A 21,344-nucleotide genomic window follows, 5' to 3' on the forward strand; every position below is an offset into this window, starting at 1 on the left:
ATCACACTATGCAAGAGATGTGTTAGCGAATGGGATTTTCATGAGCTCTTTAGAAGGAATAAACCCAACAATTCCTTCATAAAACATGCTCTGCTTCGACCACCCCGTTTTCAACCCCCCCAACTGAGATTTAAACTTTCAGGGGATGTTTTGGGGGTAACCTGAACCGCACACAAACAATAAACATTATTCCAAATGTCCAAATGCGTTGACTCGGCAAATACTTATGGTTTGATTAATCAAAACCTGAAAAAGAGAGTAATGCTGGGAGATAGTGTTAAAAAAATGTACAATAATAATACCTTTAAAAGCAGTACAGTCTGCTGTAGTTAATTACTTTTGTGACATGACATTAAGTCTCAAAGCAGTTTTAAATGTCAGGAATTGATCCAGTTCTTCGTACTATAAAATCCTTCAGTAGTTACTGTAGTGAAAGCGCTTAAATGCCTGTTCTGTAAAACTGTCAGAGATTAGGTTTCAAAATCCCACTAATCTATACTGACCATGACACTTTTTTCCCTTTTTGCCTGCTCTAATCCTCTTCTCTTTTATATTCCTCTAAACTCAACGTGAAGTTCTCAACCCCAAACACCCGACCCCCACCCCACCACCACCACCACCATGCCTCCAAGTCCCTCCCTCTTTATGGGCACCCATTAAACAATATCAGTACAACAATCTGAAACTGTAATTGTACAGCAAATAGTGGCATGGAGTGAAATTATGTGAATATATTTAGCAGGGAGCTGGGCCAAATTAAATAGTTTCTACAATAAAAATCACTAAAACACTGCCTGTAATCTGTCTAATATTTCTAGATTCCCCAAAAGAATTACTGTAGGAACTAATTGAAACTGTGGAACAAAAATATATTAACAGTATGGAAACTGTCATGGAAAGCCATGTGAATAACTGCATGACTACCAAGTGTCTCAGAGCTGTGGAATGTATTGAATTGCTCTCTAATAATAACTGTACCCATTCTTGTACAAAAATGTCATCGTTCTGAAATGATTGGCCAGAATTCTCATTCTAAAGATTGCTTTAGAAATGTATTTCTTTTTTGTATTCTAATCTTCCGTAAAGGTAATAGAACAGCAATCGCTGCAATACACATCTCAGTCCTTACAAGAGATACCTTATTGTAGAACAGCAAGTCTACTTTACATACGTACCTGTGCAATTGCTTTCAAAGTGGTGCTAGACAAGTGAAAATACTTTATATTTAATACAAAGATACGTATTTTCAGTTTGAAAGGTTCTGCAGTAGCTAACAAAATACAAATCTAACACTAACTTCCATTCGCTATGTAGGTTTGATGTGCTGTTTTGAAAGACGGAATAGCAAATATTCATTTTTATTTTTAGAAAAAAATTCTGCTACCATACTAAGTTTAAAAAAAAAAAAAAACTTGCATTGCTTACTTTCAGGTAGTCCATCACTTCCTGTGTCATTTCACCTACCCTTTTCTTCGAGGTCAGTCACGTTAGACAGTTTTAAAATTTCACTGTGTGTACCATCCAAAAGTAAAGGATGCAAAACAATAAACCCACAGTACCAGATAGCATTTTTTGTACGTAAATGCATCTTTGTAACAGTAAGTGTTTCTTTTAAAAAAAAATGCACAAGTGAGACCTATATAGCAAACAGAAATACAGGTAAGATTTATGGAGGGTTTTTTTTTTTTTTTTTTTTTTTAATTATCTACATCTCGCAGTAGTGCCAACAGTGTTTACATCAATTGAATACTCTTTTTAAATGAAAAACATCACCTATTAGACATCACCAATTACTTAACTAACACACACTTAATAGATCATTTATAAGCACTGAATAAGACTTTGCAAGGTAGTTACTACACCTATTCCCACACATGCCTTATTAACAGCTAACTGGGTGTTATGAAAGGATTTGCACTTCCTATTCTGAAGTGAAGACTGTTCTTGCCCAGGTGACGGCTTACTGGCTGCTTGTTAATCATAAATACCTTTGTAATAACAACTAATCAAAGTGGAGGGTGTACAGAATCTTTTTTTTTTTTTTTTTTTTTTTTTTAAAAAACAAGCATTCCTTTACTTTGTTTTGTTTTCAAACATGGATGCTACAAATGCATTTTTGTTTTGAAATGTGGACATTTAAAAAACTGTCACAAAATGTAATCTTACATTGCTACATAACACTTTTCCCCCATTACTAAAAATACACAACAGCTTTTAATGATTAATTACAAAAACAGACCTTCAACAATAAAACTTCAGATGCGGTAAACAATGTGGATAGGAACAAGTTTGTGAAGTTTCACCAAATTTCACATCAATCCTGTTTTAGATCAATCCTGTACCCCTTTGTTGAGATATTTGTTGTGTGGTGGGGAGTTATTAGTGCAGCACGAACTGTGTGAGTGCGGGTGGTGCCATGTACTGTGTGGTGTAGGGCAACACAGAGGTGTACTGTGTTGTGTAGGGCAATAAGAGGCTCTTACTGTTCAGTTGTGGTCTGTTGAGGGTTGAAAAAGACATAATTAGCCTTGGAAATATCTTCCTTATTCCACTGTAAGACAGCTTGCTGGAAATTAAAGATTTAATACTTGTGGTTTTAATGGTACGATCTGACTTGACCTGTATGTATGTGTTTATATATATATATATATATATATATATATATATATATATATATATATATATATATATATATATACACATACTGCTATGCATTTTGCTACTCTGATGCATTATGAGTATCAACAATTTACTCAAAGCCTCCACTAGTGTTTGCTACTAATATAACAACCTTTACACAAAGAAGGAAAAACATTGAGTAAAATAACTTGGATCACTTGATTTTCAAGGTGTGGTATCCGAAGCATAATCAACAAGTACAGAGAAACATCATCTGTAATTGACAAAACCAGGACTGGACCAACCTGTCTAAAAAGGATAAGCAATACTTGAAGATAATATCCTTAAGGAACAGAAAGAAGGCAAGTCTTGAATTGACAAGAGAACTGTCAGAAGGCACAAGTGTCGTTGTCCATCCATCAACAGTGCAAAGCACCTTTGACCATTGTTCCATAGTCCAATTTCTGTGTTCTTGTGCATATTTTAGCCTTTTAGTCTTGTTCCCCTTTCTTAACAGAGGTATTCTTACTGCAACACATCCTTTAAGTCCTGACACCAGTACCTTCTGCCAGTTCTGTTATTTTCTTTATACTTTCTCCATAACATTATATACTGTAGAGAATGAAGCTACACAGCAATGTTTCACTCACTTGCCACAAACGTGCAGATAATGTGTTATACGGTTTGAAACGTGTTGTTGTAATGTACTTGTGTGCAAAAACATTGAAAGTAATTTGCATTGTAATATGAATTCCATTGTCTCCAGGATAATGCCTACCAAGTTCAGAGTTAATTGGTTAAACAGGTTTCAAAACAGAAGCCGTTTGATATTTGGTGCGCGTTTTGGCGAATTTGGTGGCAGCCATTTTGATTATAAAACTTGAAGTGGGTTTGGTTGCTGATGGCATATGCAAAGTTTCAGGCCACCACCTTGGTTGATGCAGGACCAAATGTGCTAAGGTGTCACTGATGAGCAAACAAAGAAACCATTACCAAAATGAAAAAGAAAAGCCATTTATGACCATTCCGAATCAAAAATGAAGGGGATGAAACCAGCCAAATTTCATGTTGACTGGTTACACCGTGTGCGAACATGAGAAGTTTAAAGTTTGGGGAGGAAAAACGACCAAAAGAAAATCTTTACAATAAAAATAAGCTTTCCAGGCCAGCTTGGAAGCCTAATAATCCCAAACTATTTTTCAGAAATATACTGTGCGCTACAGGACCAAAAAAAAGTCCTAAAGCAATCATCAAGCAAAGTGTTAAGCAAAACGCCTCAAGGAAAAACAGATTAGAGCTCTGTGAATACATTTTAAATTGACTGGTGCGATTACTGAAACTTAATCAATATGCCTAGGGAGCGATCAGATGATGCTGGCTTATAAAAGTACTTATCCCCCTCGGGTATTCAAAATGTCCATTCCACTGTGGGAGGGATTCTTGCTGACACTCTGGTACCAACTGGTAATGTCTTACTCAGCTCCAACAACTAGGCTGCACTGATTTCCTCGCTGACATTCAACTCCAAACTTAAGACCATAGGTCTTTTTGTTATTACAGCCCACAGCTGTGCATTTTTTCCATGGCTTTTTTTAATCTTATATTTGTCTGGCCTCTTGGTTTTACAGTGTGTACTGAAAGAACCCTTTTCCTTAGGGTTGACGGTGTATTAAGGAAAGCACACCAGTCATGCTGGTAGAAGAACTCTATAAAGCTGCACTGTATTCCCTACTGTGACCTAGGCCACTCTCTCCAATCTGGACTGCAGTGCTCTGGGAGTCCAGGAGCAGGTGGGATCCCTGTTTGAAGCAGAAATGCCAGCCTGTGCTGCTCCTACACCCCTCACGAGCTGGCGTGGTGACAAAACCTACAAGCCCCTTCAGATACCGTACTGGAAACTATCCTAGAAAAGACTTAATCAAATTTTATAGAAGTCTTTAACCATATAATCTTTTTTGCTTTCAGTTGAATGAACTAGATCCACACTCCACAGACCCAACAGTGTGCGTCACAGTTCAGTAGTGCACTCATACAGCAACAGCATCTCCACCAATTACCTCATTGCTGAAGGGGAGATGACTTCTTCAGAGTAGATATCACTCTTGCCCCTTTAGAACCCAGTGATACAGAAGCAGTGTTGAGAAGTTCTTGGGCAGTTCACTCGTGATACTGCAGTCGTTGCAAATACACTTGAGGACATCATACTACTTTTAGTATGGGCCTTTCCATATTTATTTCCAGTACACATGCTCCTTCAGGATTCAGCTGTGGAAATGCATAGAGCCCTAGCTTTACATTGTATGGCGCTACAGCCTTGACTCGGAGATATGACTGTGAGCCACTCTTCTCACAATAACTAATGCTGTTAAAGCATAATAAATTTATAATCTCTTGTGTGTTCCTGACTCGGAGAGGACCCATACTACTGCAGTGCAGTTAACGACTAACAATCTGTTTTAGATAGTAATAAACAATCTGTACTATTACAAATGTTTCAGTTAATTTTTTAATAGTCTTTGATCATCCAATTGCACAATATCAATTGTGAAAATAAACAATGCATTTAAATACAACACCTGCTTGTCCCCCTATGGTGAGTTTATTTTCAGCTTTGTGTTTTGGCACAAAATGTAGCGAGACTGTCGCAGGAGCAAAAAAAACTGCCTTTGCAATCTTTTTTTTTTTGTTTTGCTGCAGAAAAAACATGCATACACCTGCACATTTCAAATGATATCTTAATTACCAGTTTACTGTCAACAATGTCAAATGCATGTAGTCACCACTTCATTGAAATATTTTACAGAACTATAAAATAAACAAACAAAGGAGACAACGAAAAACATGCTGAGATAAGAGATTTCAAAATTAATGTACAAAGACAGGAATGGAAACAAAAAAAACAGCTCAAGCTGGCAATGAATGCTACAAAGATTAGGAATAGCACATGTTGCACAATTTCAAATGTAAACGCAAATCAGATTGCAATTAAAAACTTAAGCAGAAAGCTGTTCTGTTAGATCACCATGGAGATAAAGCTTAACAACTTTAACCATTTAGATTCCAATCACTTACTCTCGCTCACACTGTACAAGGTGATAAAGACAAAAGAAAGAAATACTTGGATAATACAGTATTTACTCTGTTGTCCAACCCTTTAATTTGTGATTCATGTCTCACCTGATGTAATGTCCTGTATTTATGTGCAGTCACAAACTGTATTTTTATGTGAAGTCCTGTAGTAAATCATTTTTGTAATACATCTAATGATTGTGAGCAGTTTGATAATGTAGTCAGAAGCATTACTATGCAACACCATTTGGTTAGAACTTGCCTATAAATATAGGTACCTGTTTGACCCCCCCACATCACTACCAAAACTTAACTGCCAGACAGAACTGGCTGGGTCCCTCTGCCGAGGCTGGGCGATTAAGACTTAATAAGCACCAGTTTAGTGATCTGGACAGGTCACATGGGTACAAGCGAGGGGAACAGGAAGCCTCAGAAAAGAAATCCTCAGAAAAGCTGAACATTTATTCCATCTACTCCCAGACATAGGGTGAGGGGGGTGTGCAAAGGAAGGACAGCACTCTTTCATGGAATGGAGGTAGGCACAGACCAGTACCACTGCAGACACTGCTCCTGCAAACAATGTGAGCAGTCAAACCAGCAACTCCGGTCAGTATAGCTAGGCAACTATTAGTTGGCCACACTTAGCACTGGCCCGTAATGAAGCCTGGATTTGATTGTATGCAAGAGGGTCCTAAGATGCTTTGGCTGATCTACTACAGACAGGCCACTAGAAGTAAAGAGACGCTCCTGAACTCCCTGACAGACAGCAAAGAGAACCACTCAGAATAACCGAAACACCATAAAAGAGTCGAGGGAACACGGAATAAATGAGAGAAATCATAGGAAGCTACTTATCAGAATGGTGACATGACTTATCAATAGTAGGTCAAAGTAAAATTCCCTTTGTCTGGTAAGTTTAAAAGGCACCACGCATTATTATTTGAATAAGCACTTTCGTTCTGGCCCAGTCACTTGTTCACCTTAACAGGTTGCTTTCTTATTCTGCACAGAAACACTAAAGCTGAACACACAGGCTTTGCTGTTGGAAGTCTGTTCAATTTGACAGTGCTCCTGTGTGGCAGTGAATCAAGAGCAATACTGACTCTGTTTAATTGCGGTCTGTTCCTGTCGGAGGTATTAGGTGAGGAGAATGAGACAGAGACAGCTGTCTGCACCTCTCTGAGAGACCTATAGAAAGGATAATGGCTCTCTATTTCTCTCGCTAGTAACAACATGCAGACAGTAATGGTTTTGTGTATCAGTCCATGCAACAAACTACACACACACACGCAGATATGACCGAGTAACCTAGTGTTTCATTTGATTCCTTTAGGTCTTGGTGACGCCGATATTCATATATTATTCTTTGTTTAAAAAAAAAAAAAAAAATCAAGGGATGAACAGGCCTGTAACACACAAAACACTGAAATGGAGAAACTAGATGGTTTTGTGTCATGTATTAATTAGGACCACATACACACACAGGTGGCTGAGAGCACACCTGTCTTCGGTAGAGTTCCCTCACTCAGAGCAGTGGGGGGATGCTGTGAAAGCTCTACACGCTGTTCAGCTTTGTTTAGAAGCAGCGCTGCTGCCCTCACATCACCAGGCAAAGGACTGAGAGGGGCTGGTAAGAGCTGTGCTGAAAAGATTCTTTGTACTGGGGAACAGAGAGTGTACAAAGGCTGACAGAGAGAGGAGCAAGAGAGACAGAGAGAGAGAAGGGAGGGTGGATGAGAGGGAGTCTCCAAGAGTTCAACATAACCCACCAAGACTGTGAGGCCAGAGAAACCCTTCAGTCATATATCCTCCATTCCAGGGGGGTGTGCGTGTGTGTAATCGCTAATACATTAGGGACAGCAGAGGAAAGTGCAGCAGGGCTATCAAACCTGACAGCGACAATGACACTGCCAAAATGCTGCAGTGGGCTTCATTAACAGCCCTAAGGGCTTCCCAACACCAAATACAGCAATTTAGTCTAATAATCTTGGGGCCACTGAATCCAGCCACTAACTTGTTCCTGGAGGTCACAGTGGCAGATTGACATCCATTTCTTTACTGCTTCCGTATGTAGCCGCTCTACTGAAAACTGTGTCATGTCATGCCCTGGACAGGAAATAAACTGCCCAGTGCAAATTTACTTCCCAGACAATGGCAGAAACAATCATCTGCCTTGAAAAGATACAGCTGTTTCAGGAACTACTGATCTGGATCAGTACCCAGGTGGCCAAATAACAGTCTGTAGATGAGCAGTGGTGAGACAGACATCTTGAATCCACATGCACGCCACTCTTAGTGTAGCAGTGCGGCACAGTGTGTGTGAGAATAACTAGGACGATAGAGAAAGACAAGAGGAAGTACAGTTTAAGGTCACAAAAGCACACCTATGTTTTTAAAAGTGCATGTTTAAATGGGCCTTAATATTCTACCCAAATAAGATGTCCATTAGTTTAATGTAATATTGAACCTTTGTTTCAGTAGATGAAATCACAGCTGATTTTACAAGATGGTCTTTCACATTGTCTTTTATGGGGAAAAGCCTATATTATAAAAATGTACAGTGTACCCAAATTTACTGCATGGTCTCCCTATTAAAGATTCCAAGCAAATACTTCTCACAATTTCAGACTGTGTAACCATTTCCTATGGAATGGGAAACACCGTCGCTTTCAATTGAGAAAACTGCAGAGGCCTGTGGATGGAGGAGGGATAGGAATTCCCAAATTAATATTTTACACTATATATTTAAGAGTCAGTAGCAGGGTTCTGAAAAAGATAGCGTTACACACCCCCAAGTGTTATTAAAACTGTTTAAATAACTTACCTGTAATTTCTCTTTTCATTGTTAACATCCTGACAATTCTTTACACTTACAACATTACAGTCTGTTTCAAAGCTCTTTTCAAAATGTATGCTCTAGTGCACGGACAGTGTAAGGTCAATTGCCCACATTGTCAAACAGCTAACAGCAGTAACGATTCACGATGTAGTATGGAACAGAAAAGCCAGGGCACTTCCTTATATATCATATTATTGTATATATATATATATATATATATATATATATATATATATATATATATATAATTATTTAGTTGCTCTTCTGTCCGTGAGCTAGATCTCAACTCCAAACCCAGTTCAGCTGAGATCTGACTACGTTTGAGCAGTCATATGTTGAAAAAACATGATTGTAAAATCTAGTTGATTTTAAGTACAGTTGTTTTAAAATCAAACAATAGGGTGTTAACAATGAAAATAAATTATAGGTATGTTATTTAAACAGTTGTAGCAACACGTGGGGACGTACAAAGTTCTATTTTTCGGAGTCCCGATATTTAATCTAACAATGGTTAAAAAAAATCCATATTGTATTGCAACTATATCACTCACAAAAGGGAAATCAAAACAGTACTATTCAGTGTCTAAACAACCTACCAGTTTGCCTGTCTCAGTTTCATCTTTTTATGCCTGGTCTCTCAAGCACCTTGTTCTGTACTGCAGGCAGGCTGCCATCTCATATGTGAGTGTTTTACAGTCTGCTGTGATGATCACCAAATTACCAATCAAGTTCCTTGCCCCTGCTGTATCCCACCTTTCTGTCATGGTCCAAATCCTAAAAGCAAGAGACACAAATCTGCACAGACAAACAGCAGCAGCAGACAGAAAAGGCCACTTGCGCCATTGTGCTGCCCTGGGAAAGAATAGTTACGAGGATGCTTTAGGTCGCCATTCTAAAATCACACAGGAAGAATTGCAGGGATAGCCAACTCAGGGGACACATGGGAGGACAGAATGCAGCATTGAAGAACACCTTCACGATTTGAGAGAAAATGATACTGGCACCAAAATGGTGAATTCGCAATGCAACGTAAAAATAATAAAAGTAATTTATTCAAGCCATCAGTTCAGATTAGACAGTAGGTGTATTGTGATCAATCCACAATAGAAAATTGGCTAGATTCTCAGTTACTTACCTTGAACTGTCACCAACAATATAAACAGTTGGATAATGTTACCCAACCAGAATTACATAACTCAGACATGTCTGTCTAAAGCTGTCCGTTACTCCTTTTGAACTGTAAATGTCTTTTTTCTTTCAGTCAAAAAAGTGTATCACTGATGATAACGATTTATGGGTCAACATAATGCAGCAACATTAATACTGCTACAGGTACTTCCTAGTACTGAGTTCTGTCTTGTATTCTGCTAGGTAGCTCTGTCGTAGGTTACATACAATCAATTTTAAGTTTAAAAAATTAAAATGTAGCTTGGATTTGGTTGAATAAATACTGCAATGTAAACAAGCACAGCCAATAGTGGGACCCATGGCTCTCTGAACGAACACAGTTATTTACCAGAGCCTTAGTAAGCTGTCAAGGATGTGTCTGTGTAACCCGACCTCACTGCCCAACACTGGACACCAGGTGCAAACATAGGGACGCTAATTAAAGGAAGTGCCCAAAATAACAGGCCCTCAGGCAGGGAGCCACATTCCAGCCAGTCCATGAGATAGGAGCATGGTTGAAACTAGTGCTGGGACAAACACAGGATTTTCATGTTCGGATATAAATTTAAATATTCGTTCATTTTTTAAAAAGTAATAAAAGCCATTATACCGGTCTGAACGAAGGCAGAAACAGCAGCAGGGGCAGGGGGTGTGGCTGTGGCCGTGGCCCTTGTGTGCCTTCTATTTTACATGTTCAAATGGAAAAATATCCCTGGAGTAAATAATAAGTGGTGTAGGGCTTACTTTACCCCAGTGAATTAACTGCAAAACAAAGGATGCCAAATAACAGTTCAAGTTAAACATTGTTCTGTTTATTCCTGAAATAAACACTAAAGTGGACAATGCACTTTATATATTTTCATTCCTTGCCATTTATTCACAGTAAACAAAGTTCATAAAGTAATATCATGAGGTGTACTTGTGCCTTTTTGTAGATGAACAAGCAAACGAAAACTGAAATTTAACTTTAAACATTTCAATAAAACAAAAGCGTGGAATGGCATTGTAAAGTGAAGGGGGAAAAAACTCACAGTTTTGATTCTCATTTATTACATTCCACATAAAGTCGCAACGAAATATACATGACATATACAGTCTATATAAAAATCAGTACACAACATTTCCAGGAAGCTGGGTACCGTTTAAGAGAGGCATTTCAGAATGACGTACTTGCCTTATTTCTGCCCCATGAGATTCTGGCTCACTCTAAAGCAGCACAATGTATTTTTGTCCCAGCTGGCTTTCCATAGAGAGCACTATGCATGTGCATGGATAATCTGGTTTATTTACTTTTATACATGTCAAAAAAAGTTTTTTTGACTATTTGGATATTTGTCCCAGCACTAGTTCAGAAACTCTTCAGCAAAAGGTTATACTAAACAGCAGACAAATTGCTCATGCCACAGTTACTGCAAGGAAGGTCACCTGGAACAGTTCTGTCAGATCTCAGATTTAGATGGGAGAACCACCCGGAATACTATACCAGCTGTGCCATTACACACATTAACCATGGAATGTCCAAATCCTTCTGTCATAATTTTCCATGTATTCCTGGAAAGCAACCTGGTGATCTATAGGCAACTGGCAGCACCAAAATGTGTGAAAGCATCAACTGCAAAATTGAAAACGCTTCTGTTACCAAATAAATTCCAACAAAAGGCAGTGCTCAATGAGAAAACAGGACAAAATAAATGATCTACCTGTCAGTAACTCCTTAACTGCAGCCTGCTGTACAAATGGTCTTTCAAAAATGGAGAACTTTAAACCTAAAAATTCAGGGAAAACAAAACAAAACAAATAAAATAGAAGTACTATATGTGCTGACCCAAGCACTGGTGCAGTGAATGCAGCCCTGTGTACAGTTGTGGAATTAACCACAGCAGTGTAAGATTGCAGTGTGTTTTCACATCAGGAAGTGGGTCTCTGTGCTGGGCAGATATCTAGTGACAGGACACTTAACAACAGCTTCCTTCACTCATCAGCTCTGGAAAACACATGAACAGAGTTCAAGAGAAGCTTGGAACAAAAATGGAATGTGGATCCCAACTCCGGAGATCAAGTCCCAAACACACTTACTAAACACAATGCGGTACATAATACACATTTCAGTATTTTCAGCCTTGAGGTTTTAGATAGCAAATATTCTGTACACATCTATATACCGATATACTGGAGGAAATGTGTAGCTGGATGGATTACAAAACCAGTGTTCCACTCTTTGAGAAAAATCTGTGGCTACAGCAGGGTGTCCACTTCAGGGAACAGCTAATTAAAAATAATGATTTTCCAATAAAGGAGCTGGAGCAGTTTGCATCAGGGTTTAACCTTGCTCCATGCTGTCTTCATGAGGTAACTGGAATAAGAACAGAATTAACACTTGCAAGACAGGAGGCTTCATGCTGGTTAACAACCTGTTTGTGCATACAGGTAGTTAATTCCTAGATCCAGTAACAGATAGCAGCCTCGCTACATTTACTACACGCCATGGATTCTGAAAGAGCTTCCTGAACACAGTATTACACGTGAAGCCCTCCAGGCAATGTGTTAACTGAAATACATGTCGTATTTTGCCATTCGGCGATCGGGTAATAAATTAAGTGCCTTACATATGGCAATGAAATAATTTCTTCCAATAGAAATCACAGATTTCATAACAGGCATGCAGCAGGTTTTTTTTTTTTTTTTGGTTGATGCAGTGAAATTCACGCCACGTGCTCTCACAGCATTGTAAGTCTTCCAGCAGTTATCATTTTCAGCCTGAATGCTGAACACAAAATGGAAAAGGCACAATGCTAGTTATAGACACATATGAAATATTTAAGATGTCATGACTGCACCTGCTTTTGAAACTACAGGTTTCTTTTTCTTTTCTAGAGTTAAAGTTCAGCAGTAAAAGTAGCCCTGAAGCTAATAAAGGGACTGTATATCTTTACAGTTCAATAAGTCTTACTTTCTGGAAGCCCAAACACCACACCTAAAATACTGGAGCATGTATTTTTCTTTCATTGTGAATTCCCATAAAGGATAAACTTACACGCTTTACACAGTCATTTAGTTTTTGCCAAAGGCTGCTGATGTGGATCTGAAGAATGAAGAGCCATACAATGCTGCGAATCCCGCCACAATATACCGGGACTGCTGCTCTATACACTAATCTTGTTTTGAAAAGCTGCAAGTCGCTGATCACTGGGAAGTGTTGTCTGCAGTCGCTGATGGGTTCAATCACTCACGCATGACCCAGGATTAGCTGTACCCTAATCTACTGCCACACCAAGGCTTTGTTTATTGCATCAATCTTTGTAGAACAGTGGTATGAAAACAAGGAACAAATAACACACGAGCCGGGAGGTCAGATTCCTAGGTAATGGGAATAAAACGCAAGTTGCATTACATTATCACACAGTAGGGGGCTTGTAGCTGCTGGAGATTGTTGTTTTGTTGTTTGCATGGAGATGGTAAAAAGGCAGGGGGAGAGGAAGAGGAGGTAAAAGGGAAGCTGCAAATTAACAAACAGGATCATTATGGTCACACATGCCCGTGCTAATTTAGCTGTAAAAGCTTCTAATTTATGATGTGGGGAAGGATCTTAGGCATATGGGATTGCCAAATACTATCAAGTTGCTGATTGCTATTCCATTCCACTAATGCTAAAATACTACAAGAACCACAAACACTCTACCTTAATTTACAAGGTGTCAAGAACAGTTTGCAGAAACATAATTTGAACTTTCATCTTCAGTCTGGTTTGAAAAATAACTAATATTTTAAACCTGGAAATTTAATGAATGGAGCTTAGTTAGGATTTAGTGGAATCTACTGTAATGCTTAAAATTCCAATTCATATTACTAAAAATGGACTATTATATAATAATATTATAATTTACCTAGACCTGAAATTGAAATTTGACTTATCTAAAGTGTTGTTGTAGAATGTACAGCATACAACTTTAAATTACCACAGAAAGTGATCAGTAAAAAATAAAACCAAAACAAAAGGGACACTTTCTCTGTACCATTGCACCTGCTCTACCCACATATATTCTACTAGTTTGTGTCTGCAATCACGGAAACTGGCTTAGTCCCAAGAGGCTTTCATGGCAAAGAAATTGTTTTAATATCAAATCAGTCCTCCAGGACAGCAGGGAGGAATCAAGATTAACCGTCGTTTTGCATTTAATCAAACTGATTTCCCCTGTGCAGCAGCCCACTTCAGATGCGCAGACTCATTTGGTGCTGATGTTTGGATTTTTATTACACAGCTGGCCTGGGGGAGGGGCGGAGGTACACCATGGTCAGGTCTCTACCCCTGGTTTAATTATCTGTCCGTGCATCTCAGAAGTAATATGTTCACCACTGATGACTTGCTGGTCTAAACTGTGCAAGACACTGTGTTTAACAATCTACACAAATTGGTCTTTAAAAAGCTAGTCTTTTAAAAAAAAAAATAACTAAAATGGCACTTGCCGTACCTTTACAAAACCTGGTGCTAGTCAAGAAAATGATATGTTTAAAGATCAAACGTCTTTGGAAAAACACTGTAAATACCAGAGTCAGTACATTTCCACATGTCTGAAAATGAACCTGCCTTTTCAAAGCGTGACCAATAAATAAATGAATACATTGTAAAGAGATCTCTCTCTCTCTCTCTCTCTCTTAGATGATGGTTGTGTGGGATTCTATAGTAATTAAACTGAATGCAGACTTTCTGTTTCTGGCAGCTGAATAGCAGTAGCAATAGACAACATGGAGTTGATCCCCTGGCTTTTGCCACACTGCTGACCATAGACAGACGGCATAACAGCTTATGCCCCTTTTCCACTGTACAACCGAGCTGCACCAGGGCTACACTGAGTCCTCACAGTGCAGTTATGGGGAGCCTAGGTTGTTTTTCCACTGCAGAGCTCAGCCGTGTTACGGACGTCACACGCAATGTAAGACAGTTGTTATTACTTAACTCAGATTGCCAAGAGATGCGCAAACAAATGGTGTTCAAAAATTAAGATCAATGGTACAGCTGTCTCTTGTAGCGCTGTATTTTGTAACTATATTTAGGACTGTCATCAAATCTCACCGATTACAATCGACTTACTAAAAGTTCAATTAGTTCTGCTGAAGGGGAAAAAATAAAGGTTTTAAAAATATGATTTGCCAAAGGTATTCCATTTAAAGATAGTTATTTCTCATATTGTTTTTCTTCATATTAACATAAAGGTTAAGGGTAAGTAATTTGGTAGAATTTTGTGTTTTTGAGTGTGCAAGTTAAGTGTACTGTACCCACGGTTTATGTCCATCTTCCTAAACACTTCTATCTGCCCACACACAAATTAGTCTGCACTTCCTCAGCGTCCCAAGGCTGTACTTCTCTCTCATCACACTCGCTGCCCGCCACGTTTGTTGTTTTTCACCCCTGGCTCAGCTCACATCCGGATTCAGATGTCTTGTGAGGCCGTAGTTTCACGGTTTGGTTCTCGCTCAGCTCGACAAATATCCAGTGGAGAACCACCTGTACCCTGTACCGTACCGAGCCCTCCCTGGTCAGATGTGCCAGTGGAGAACCACCCGTACCAGTACCGAACCGAGCCCTCCCTGGTCAGATGTGCCAGTGGAGAAGGAGCATTCAAGTCAGAAACCGTTTCCTCATACAAACCATTGCAATTGCTGGCCCACATGGGTCAAATATCTGGCAAAAATGGGGTTAACTTCAGGCGCTATTCTCTCTTTCTTCAAACTCAATTCACACAAGACTGCCCCAGACGGACTCTTGGTGAATGAGTGTCTGAACAACGAAGAATGTCTTTTCAGGTTAATGAAATCTTTTATAACCAACTGTAAACAAAGTGTGAATAAACAAATGTGTGCCAACAATAATCTTACAAAAACATGGTTATTTTCTGAAAAAGTGCTATGAATTATCAAATGTAATTCACAAACAAAATTAAATAAAGTCAGACTGCACTAGTTTTAGCTGTAATGTATTCGCAAACAGGTGACAGTAAGGAAACTCATTCTACTGTACCGATAGTTTTATCAAACAATTTAACTAGTCTTTATGGATAAAATACTCAATAAACCCTGCATGAATATTAACTATGTTCAGTATCCTCAACCAGCACTCAGAAATACCGCACTGCAGACACCCTTGTATCGAGTACCCAACACATGTTTAGTATCCATTTTAGAGCAGAAGGAAACTAGGAGTTTTTAATCCGCTTCTCACAGTAGGATTAGGCTACATGGAAATAATGAGCTGGATACAGCATTTTATTTAATTAATTTTTTTTAATTTACTTGGAAATTGCCACCCCTCGGAATTGGTTTATAGAACAGATTTGCACAGGGTAATATACAGGGTCAGATACAGGTTCTGGTACTTACTGTAGAATGACCATAGCTAGCAATTGCAGCTTTATGTCACAAATCCTGAAATGAAGCTGTACAGCTGTTTTTACAAGGTTTAAAAAAAAAAGAAAATGCTGAACATGACAGTATTTATCAACAAACCAAGCAAGGCTGCTAATATCAGTTGAAAACTAGGGCGTACACAAATAATCTACATGCTGCCACAAAGCCCTCACAAAACACCCACTAACCGTCTGCTAAAGGACACTCATACAGGCTTAGTGAACACCAATACATCTCTAAGTGGACAGATAACCCCTGAAAAGAAAGCTACAGATTTCCAACTTCTTTTTTTGTTTGTTTGTTTTTAAAGGTAGACCAAGCAACAACTGCTCTGACTCCATCTTGTTTAAAGTGCTGTTTCTTTGGTATTGTTTCAGGGGTTGCTTAGCAACTTGGATCCCAGGAACATACGTCCCTACCCCCACCCTTTCACAGTTCATGTGCCTCACTCAACACTGATTGGGCTGCAGCACTTAAAGAAAGGCTGCTTCTGGAAATTAAAATCACCCCAGGCACTCTTACTGAATGAGCAAGGTCAACTGTAATAGTGACTGCCTGGCCATCTGGGTGGACCTGTAATTTACATGTACTCCTTTTACCTGGATTATTCAAGCAGACCGACGCAATTCCTTTGGTCTCAAGTTTGCATGCTGTGCTAAACAATAGAGGTTTTTTTCATAGGTTGCTTGGTTTTGTAAAGTTAACCAGCCTTTATACCCTCAGTGGAATGTGTCTATTAAGCTCACTGACTTATTTTATTTTTTTACATTCCTCAGGCACACATGAGGGATCTGGGTCCCTGCACCAGAGAGACAGACGATAAACTCTGAATTTAAAGCCCAGTTGAAACCTGGCCTCTTCCTTTCCAGGATGCCATAGCAACATGAGTAAGGAGGGTCATGTCTTTGTTTCCTTCAGCAGGTACATGTTTCACAGTATTTAATGTAAAACAGTTACAAGGTTTAGAATTGAAACATTCCATTACAGCAGGTACAGATACAGTTCCATCTGAACAACGGGGGAAGTCAGGCGTGCTCTTTAATCTTTACAGCTGGGTAAAGGCTGTTTTGGGGAACCTCTGGGATATAATGGAAGGTTAACACAATCATAAGAACTGCTGTACCTGGTGGAGTCAAATGTCTCCAGCAGTGAGGGCAGTATCAAGGTTAGATCTCATTACAATTTGATTAAGGGCAAGAAATGGGTATGATTTCTATACATTTCATTGTCTGTGTGACCTTGGTAGATCTGTGTGAGAGGGGAGGGGCCCCAAGTAAAAAACAAGGTAGGAACAACACAGGGCAAAACCGAGAAGACAACGCTGCTGGATTGTACCCTAGTTCATAATTTTGTTTACAGTAGTTGTTTTTGTACTTGCTTTTAATACACAATAAATGGTAATAAAACACTGAGTTACTAATTATATATGAGACAATAGGATAATAAACACAAAAGCAACACAGGCAAACAAAATGTGTCACAGGCAGTAGCCCTGTCTGGGTTTTTCTGTGTAAGACAGCCCAGTCTCTCTCATTCCCAGGTAGTGTCAGTAATGTTCAACAATCAAGCATTTTATTAACGCGTATTCCTGCAATCAATTCACACCCTTTCACCCCCTCCGGTCCCTCTGCTTCTAACAGTCAAACAATTTAACATATCCTACCTTAATCCCTGTGGATACTGGCTGAATTGTTATTACTGTATTATTAAATGCATAAAAATGCATTATAACGTGGGTTTTACTCATAAATCTCATGAATGATTACTCTGATAACAATGAAGATTACTAGTGATTAGTATTTTGAAGTACATTTTATATGTCCATAATCTTTTCACCCATCTGTCTGGTGCCACCTAATACTGTGTGGCAAAATACATGCATACTCTCCTTGTCCTAACATTATCACTTCAAACCATCTTGTTGTTTTTATTTATTTATTTAATCCCCGATAGATGCCCCCTAACCATAGCCCACAGCTCAGTCATTATCTCATCTGCCTACTCGCAGTTTCGTATTTCACTGCCCCTTGTCTACAGACTTACTGCAGTGCAGAGGCGCCATCTTCTTTGTCTCCCTCTCCGCCTCTCTCCTTTCATCTCCTCCACATACAAAACAGCATCTCCCCGCAGAAAGACAACACACCTGTGTAAATACGCAATCCCCTTCGCAGTGGATAAAAAAGGGTTTCCTCCAAGTCTAACTAACCAGACAGACGCTATCTCTTTTTCCCAGCCTTTCCACAATGGGGAAAATTCAAAAAGTCAGTTTTGTCAAAAACACACACGTCTTTTTAAAGATATATGTAACTGTTTAGCAAACTGTATAAAAGGAGAGAAACCAGAACATAGACTCTTGCTGGGTTTCAGATTGTAACAGATACCAGATGATTAATAGTAACTGTAATCGAACGTTATTAGAAAACACGCAAATTCAAAGCGCAGATTATTTATTTAAATTTGCATCTGTCCTATGCAATGAATACATGATAGGCGACCAAATCTGTGCATTTATTCTGGAATGTCACAGAAACACCTATATAAAAATCACATCTTCAATTTCAATGCCGATGGATCAATCCAACCACAGCAATTATTACACCGTCACAGAATAATTACAGTATGATGGAATAATGATATATGTTGTTTATTTTGGATCTGCAGCTTCCTCTTTCACGTAACACCATCAACACTTACACTTATCTTTTTTTTTAGCAAATAAAAACAATACAAAATAAATTAACTGCGTTTCAAACACACACACATATATATGTGTGTGTGTGTGTTTATTTGGGTTTTTTTTAAACCCAAAGATGAAATAAAGAAATGTAAAGACAGCTCGCGTTGTCTGGATTCTTCTTCTCACTTGCAAACTAATCGTTATCAGGAGAGTTGTCTTGGCTTGGCTGACTAAGAAAGGAATTGCATTCCTTAAAAAACAGGTTTATTTAGTCTTTCTTACCTCTAAAGCCAAAGCCAAAGCAGCCGCTATTAAAAGCAGCAACGCCGAATGTTGCTGCATGATGTTTCCCGGCGGCGGTATGTCCAAAAGTTCGAGGTTTGACTGGGGAAGCTATTTGCTGTGTTCCCGTATACGTCTATGTATCTCTGCTCTCTGGAAGTATTGCTAGGGTTTGTGATGGAGAACGAGCTGGGCTGGAACAGCTGCTTCTGGCTCCACGGTCACCTGATCAGAGAATAAAGAGGTGAACGAGGAGTGGTTCAATACCGACACCAAACACGAAGCGCCACTTGGTGTACAATGTAGGCATTACAAATACGTTTAGTATTCCTGAAATAAGTTATGAGGATAATATTCTTAGAAATTACTTCTTCACCAAGAAGAAGTAACCATTATAGTTATACTACTCCCCTTTAAGGTGTTCATTAGATTTTTTTAAAATTATATTTTACCTTTATATATATTTATGCAGATTGAAAATAGAATGTAAACTGCAATATATACACAACGTGAACAATACACATAATGTGGAATCGTTTAGAAAATAAAATAAAAGCATTAGTGTACGTACCAAATGATAAATCGATTACAACATAAATCGTAAAATGCAAACTAGGTAAAAAGACAATAGTAATACTGTAGCATATAAATTAATGGCATTACTCTGAGTTTAAGAATTTTCTTCAAAGTCCCCTTTTTATCCTTTTCATTTTTACTTTGACTCAGGTAAAGCCCATGTTTCCTGCCACAACACAATTAGTTCACTTCCTATGTTACTGGTAAAAATAAATAAATAATGAAAATATTTTCTTATGTGCAACACTGAACTCCAGCGCAAGACTCAGGTGGGGTTCCATCACCTGTAACAAGAAAGGAACTTATGGGCTTTACCTAAGTAAAAAAAAAAAAAATCACATGATCCACAGAAAGCAATGTTAATGTGCTAGTGAAGGAAATGGGTTTAAAGTATAGAGTATTACCCGTGTAAAGGGACAGTAACATTCAAAACATACTCAAAAGGAAGCACAAACACATACGCGCGCGCGCACACACACACACGCACGCATAAATCAATAAATGCATAAACAAATAATTCTAACGCAACTGACATGCAATTATCTCGTTGGAAATTTAATTCAAGATGATTTTTATTCTGCTGCTAAGTAATTCATATTCTTAAATGCCACTCAGACAATTGCTCAGTTTTAAATTAATTTGGCTGGCTTTTTTTTTTTTTTTTTGCTAACCAGATGCCAATATAATTAGATTCCTAAACCATTTCAAGTCTCTTTCTGTTTTTTTTAGTATGCATTCACAAATTCTATTATTCATCCAGTCTGCCGGAGTAAAAGTGATCTAGATTCAAAAAGCATTCACTCAGGATTACCTTTCAAACCAGCTTGTATGAGATTACATTTACTGCCCCCCCTCAATAAAACATTACTGCAGTCCAGTAACTGTTTTAGGCACATGCAGCCCATTGTGGCTCAGTAAATGTAGCCTTTATCGCATAGTTCGGGGGGTGCCGTAGAAAGCATTCACCTGCGGGATGACTCAGCCTGCTCTTTGTCATCCGAGCTGCTTCCACTTGGTATCCAATCTGTCAATCTCTCTCTCTCTCTCTCTCTCTCTCTCTCTCTCTCTCTCTCTCTCTCTCTCTCTCTCTCTCTCTCTCTCTCTCTACTCTATTTAAGCTATGCACTGCTTCCTGCTCTTGTCTTTTGATTTGCGTTTGCCCTCCTTCTCCACTTCATCTGCCTTCACCGCATTGTCTGCACAGGGCCCCCTCTTGGGAGGGTGGAGAGTGAGTCTCACTCCCCGGCCGGGCCAGGTTCCTCGTAGGTCAGAGGGGACCCCCTACAACACCTATTCTCTCGCAGCTAGTGCGCTTTAGCCTCAGCGAGGCTCTAATCTATATGCCTTTCTCTTATCCTAACCCTCTTCCCCTTTTCCTCCAGGTCCCGCGGGCATCCAGCTGGTGCCCGGCCCTCACCACAGGGCTCCCGTCTGATGAAGGTAGGTTCTACAGACGGGATCTGTCTATATCTTTTTCTTTTCCAGTCCAGGTACCTTTCTTTCCCCCGGGGTAGCACGTTCTCCCTACCACCAGGCAAGCTGCCAGGACGGGTCCTCCACAGAGGGGTGGTGGGGGGGATTTCCTCTATCCATGTTGTCCCCTACTCTCCACAACCATTCAAGCAGCTAGCGGAACTCCAAGCAGCATGGGACCTGTCCTGTCTGTTCGACTTTATCACTAACACTCTGTCACCCAAGTCCCACAGCACAACT

At 39.2% G+C, this 21,344-nt stretch overlaps 1 protein-coding gene across 2 annotated transcripts in view; it reads right to left on the minus strand.

The window, feature by feature from the left end:
• The window catches only part of LOC121327542 (amyloid-beta A4 protein-like), a 54,191-nt gene extending 34,925 nt beyond the window's left edge, over positions 1–19,266 (minus strand). Inside the window, exon 1 of one of the 2 annotated variants that reach the window (XM_041271616.1) lies at positions 19,056–19,266. In XM_041271616.1, the coding sequence (XP_041127550.1) occupies positions 19,056–19,115 (60 nt within the window). In that variant the 5' untranslated portion in view covers positions 19,116–19,266. The remainder of the gene's footprint in view (positions 1–19,055) is intronic. The other variant, XM_041271617.1, reaches the window with a different exon arrangement.
• Positions 19,267–21,344: the final 2,078 nt, after the last annotated feature.

The sequence above is a fragment of the Polyodon spathula genome, chromosome 15, assembly GCF_017654505.1.
Source record: "Polyodon spathula isolate WHYD16114869_AA chromosome 15, ASM1765450v1, whole genome shotgun sequence".
Lineage (NCBI taxonomy): Eukaryota > Metazoa > Chordata > Actinopteri > Acipenseriformes > Polyodontidae > Polyodon > Polyodon spathula.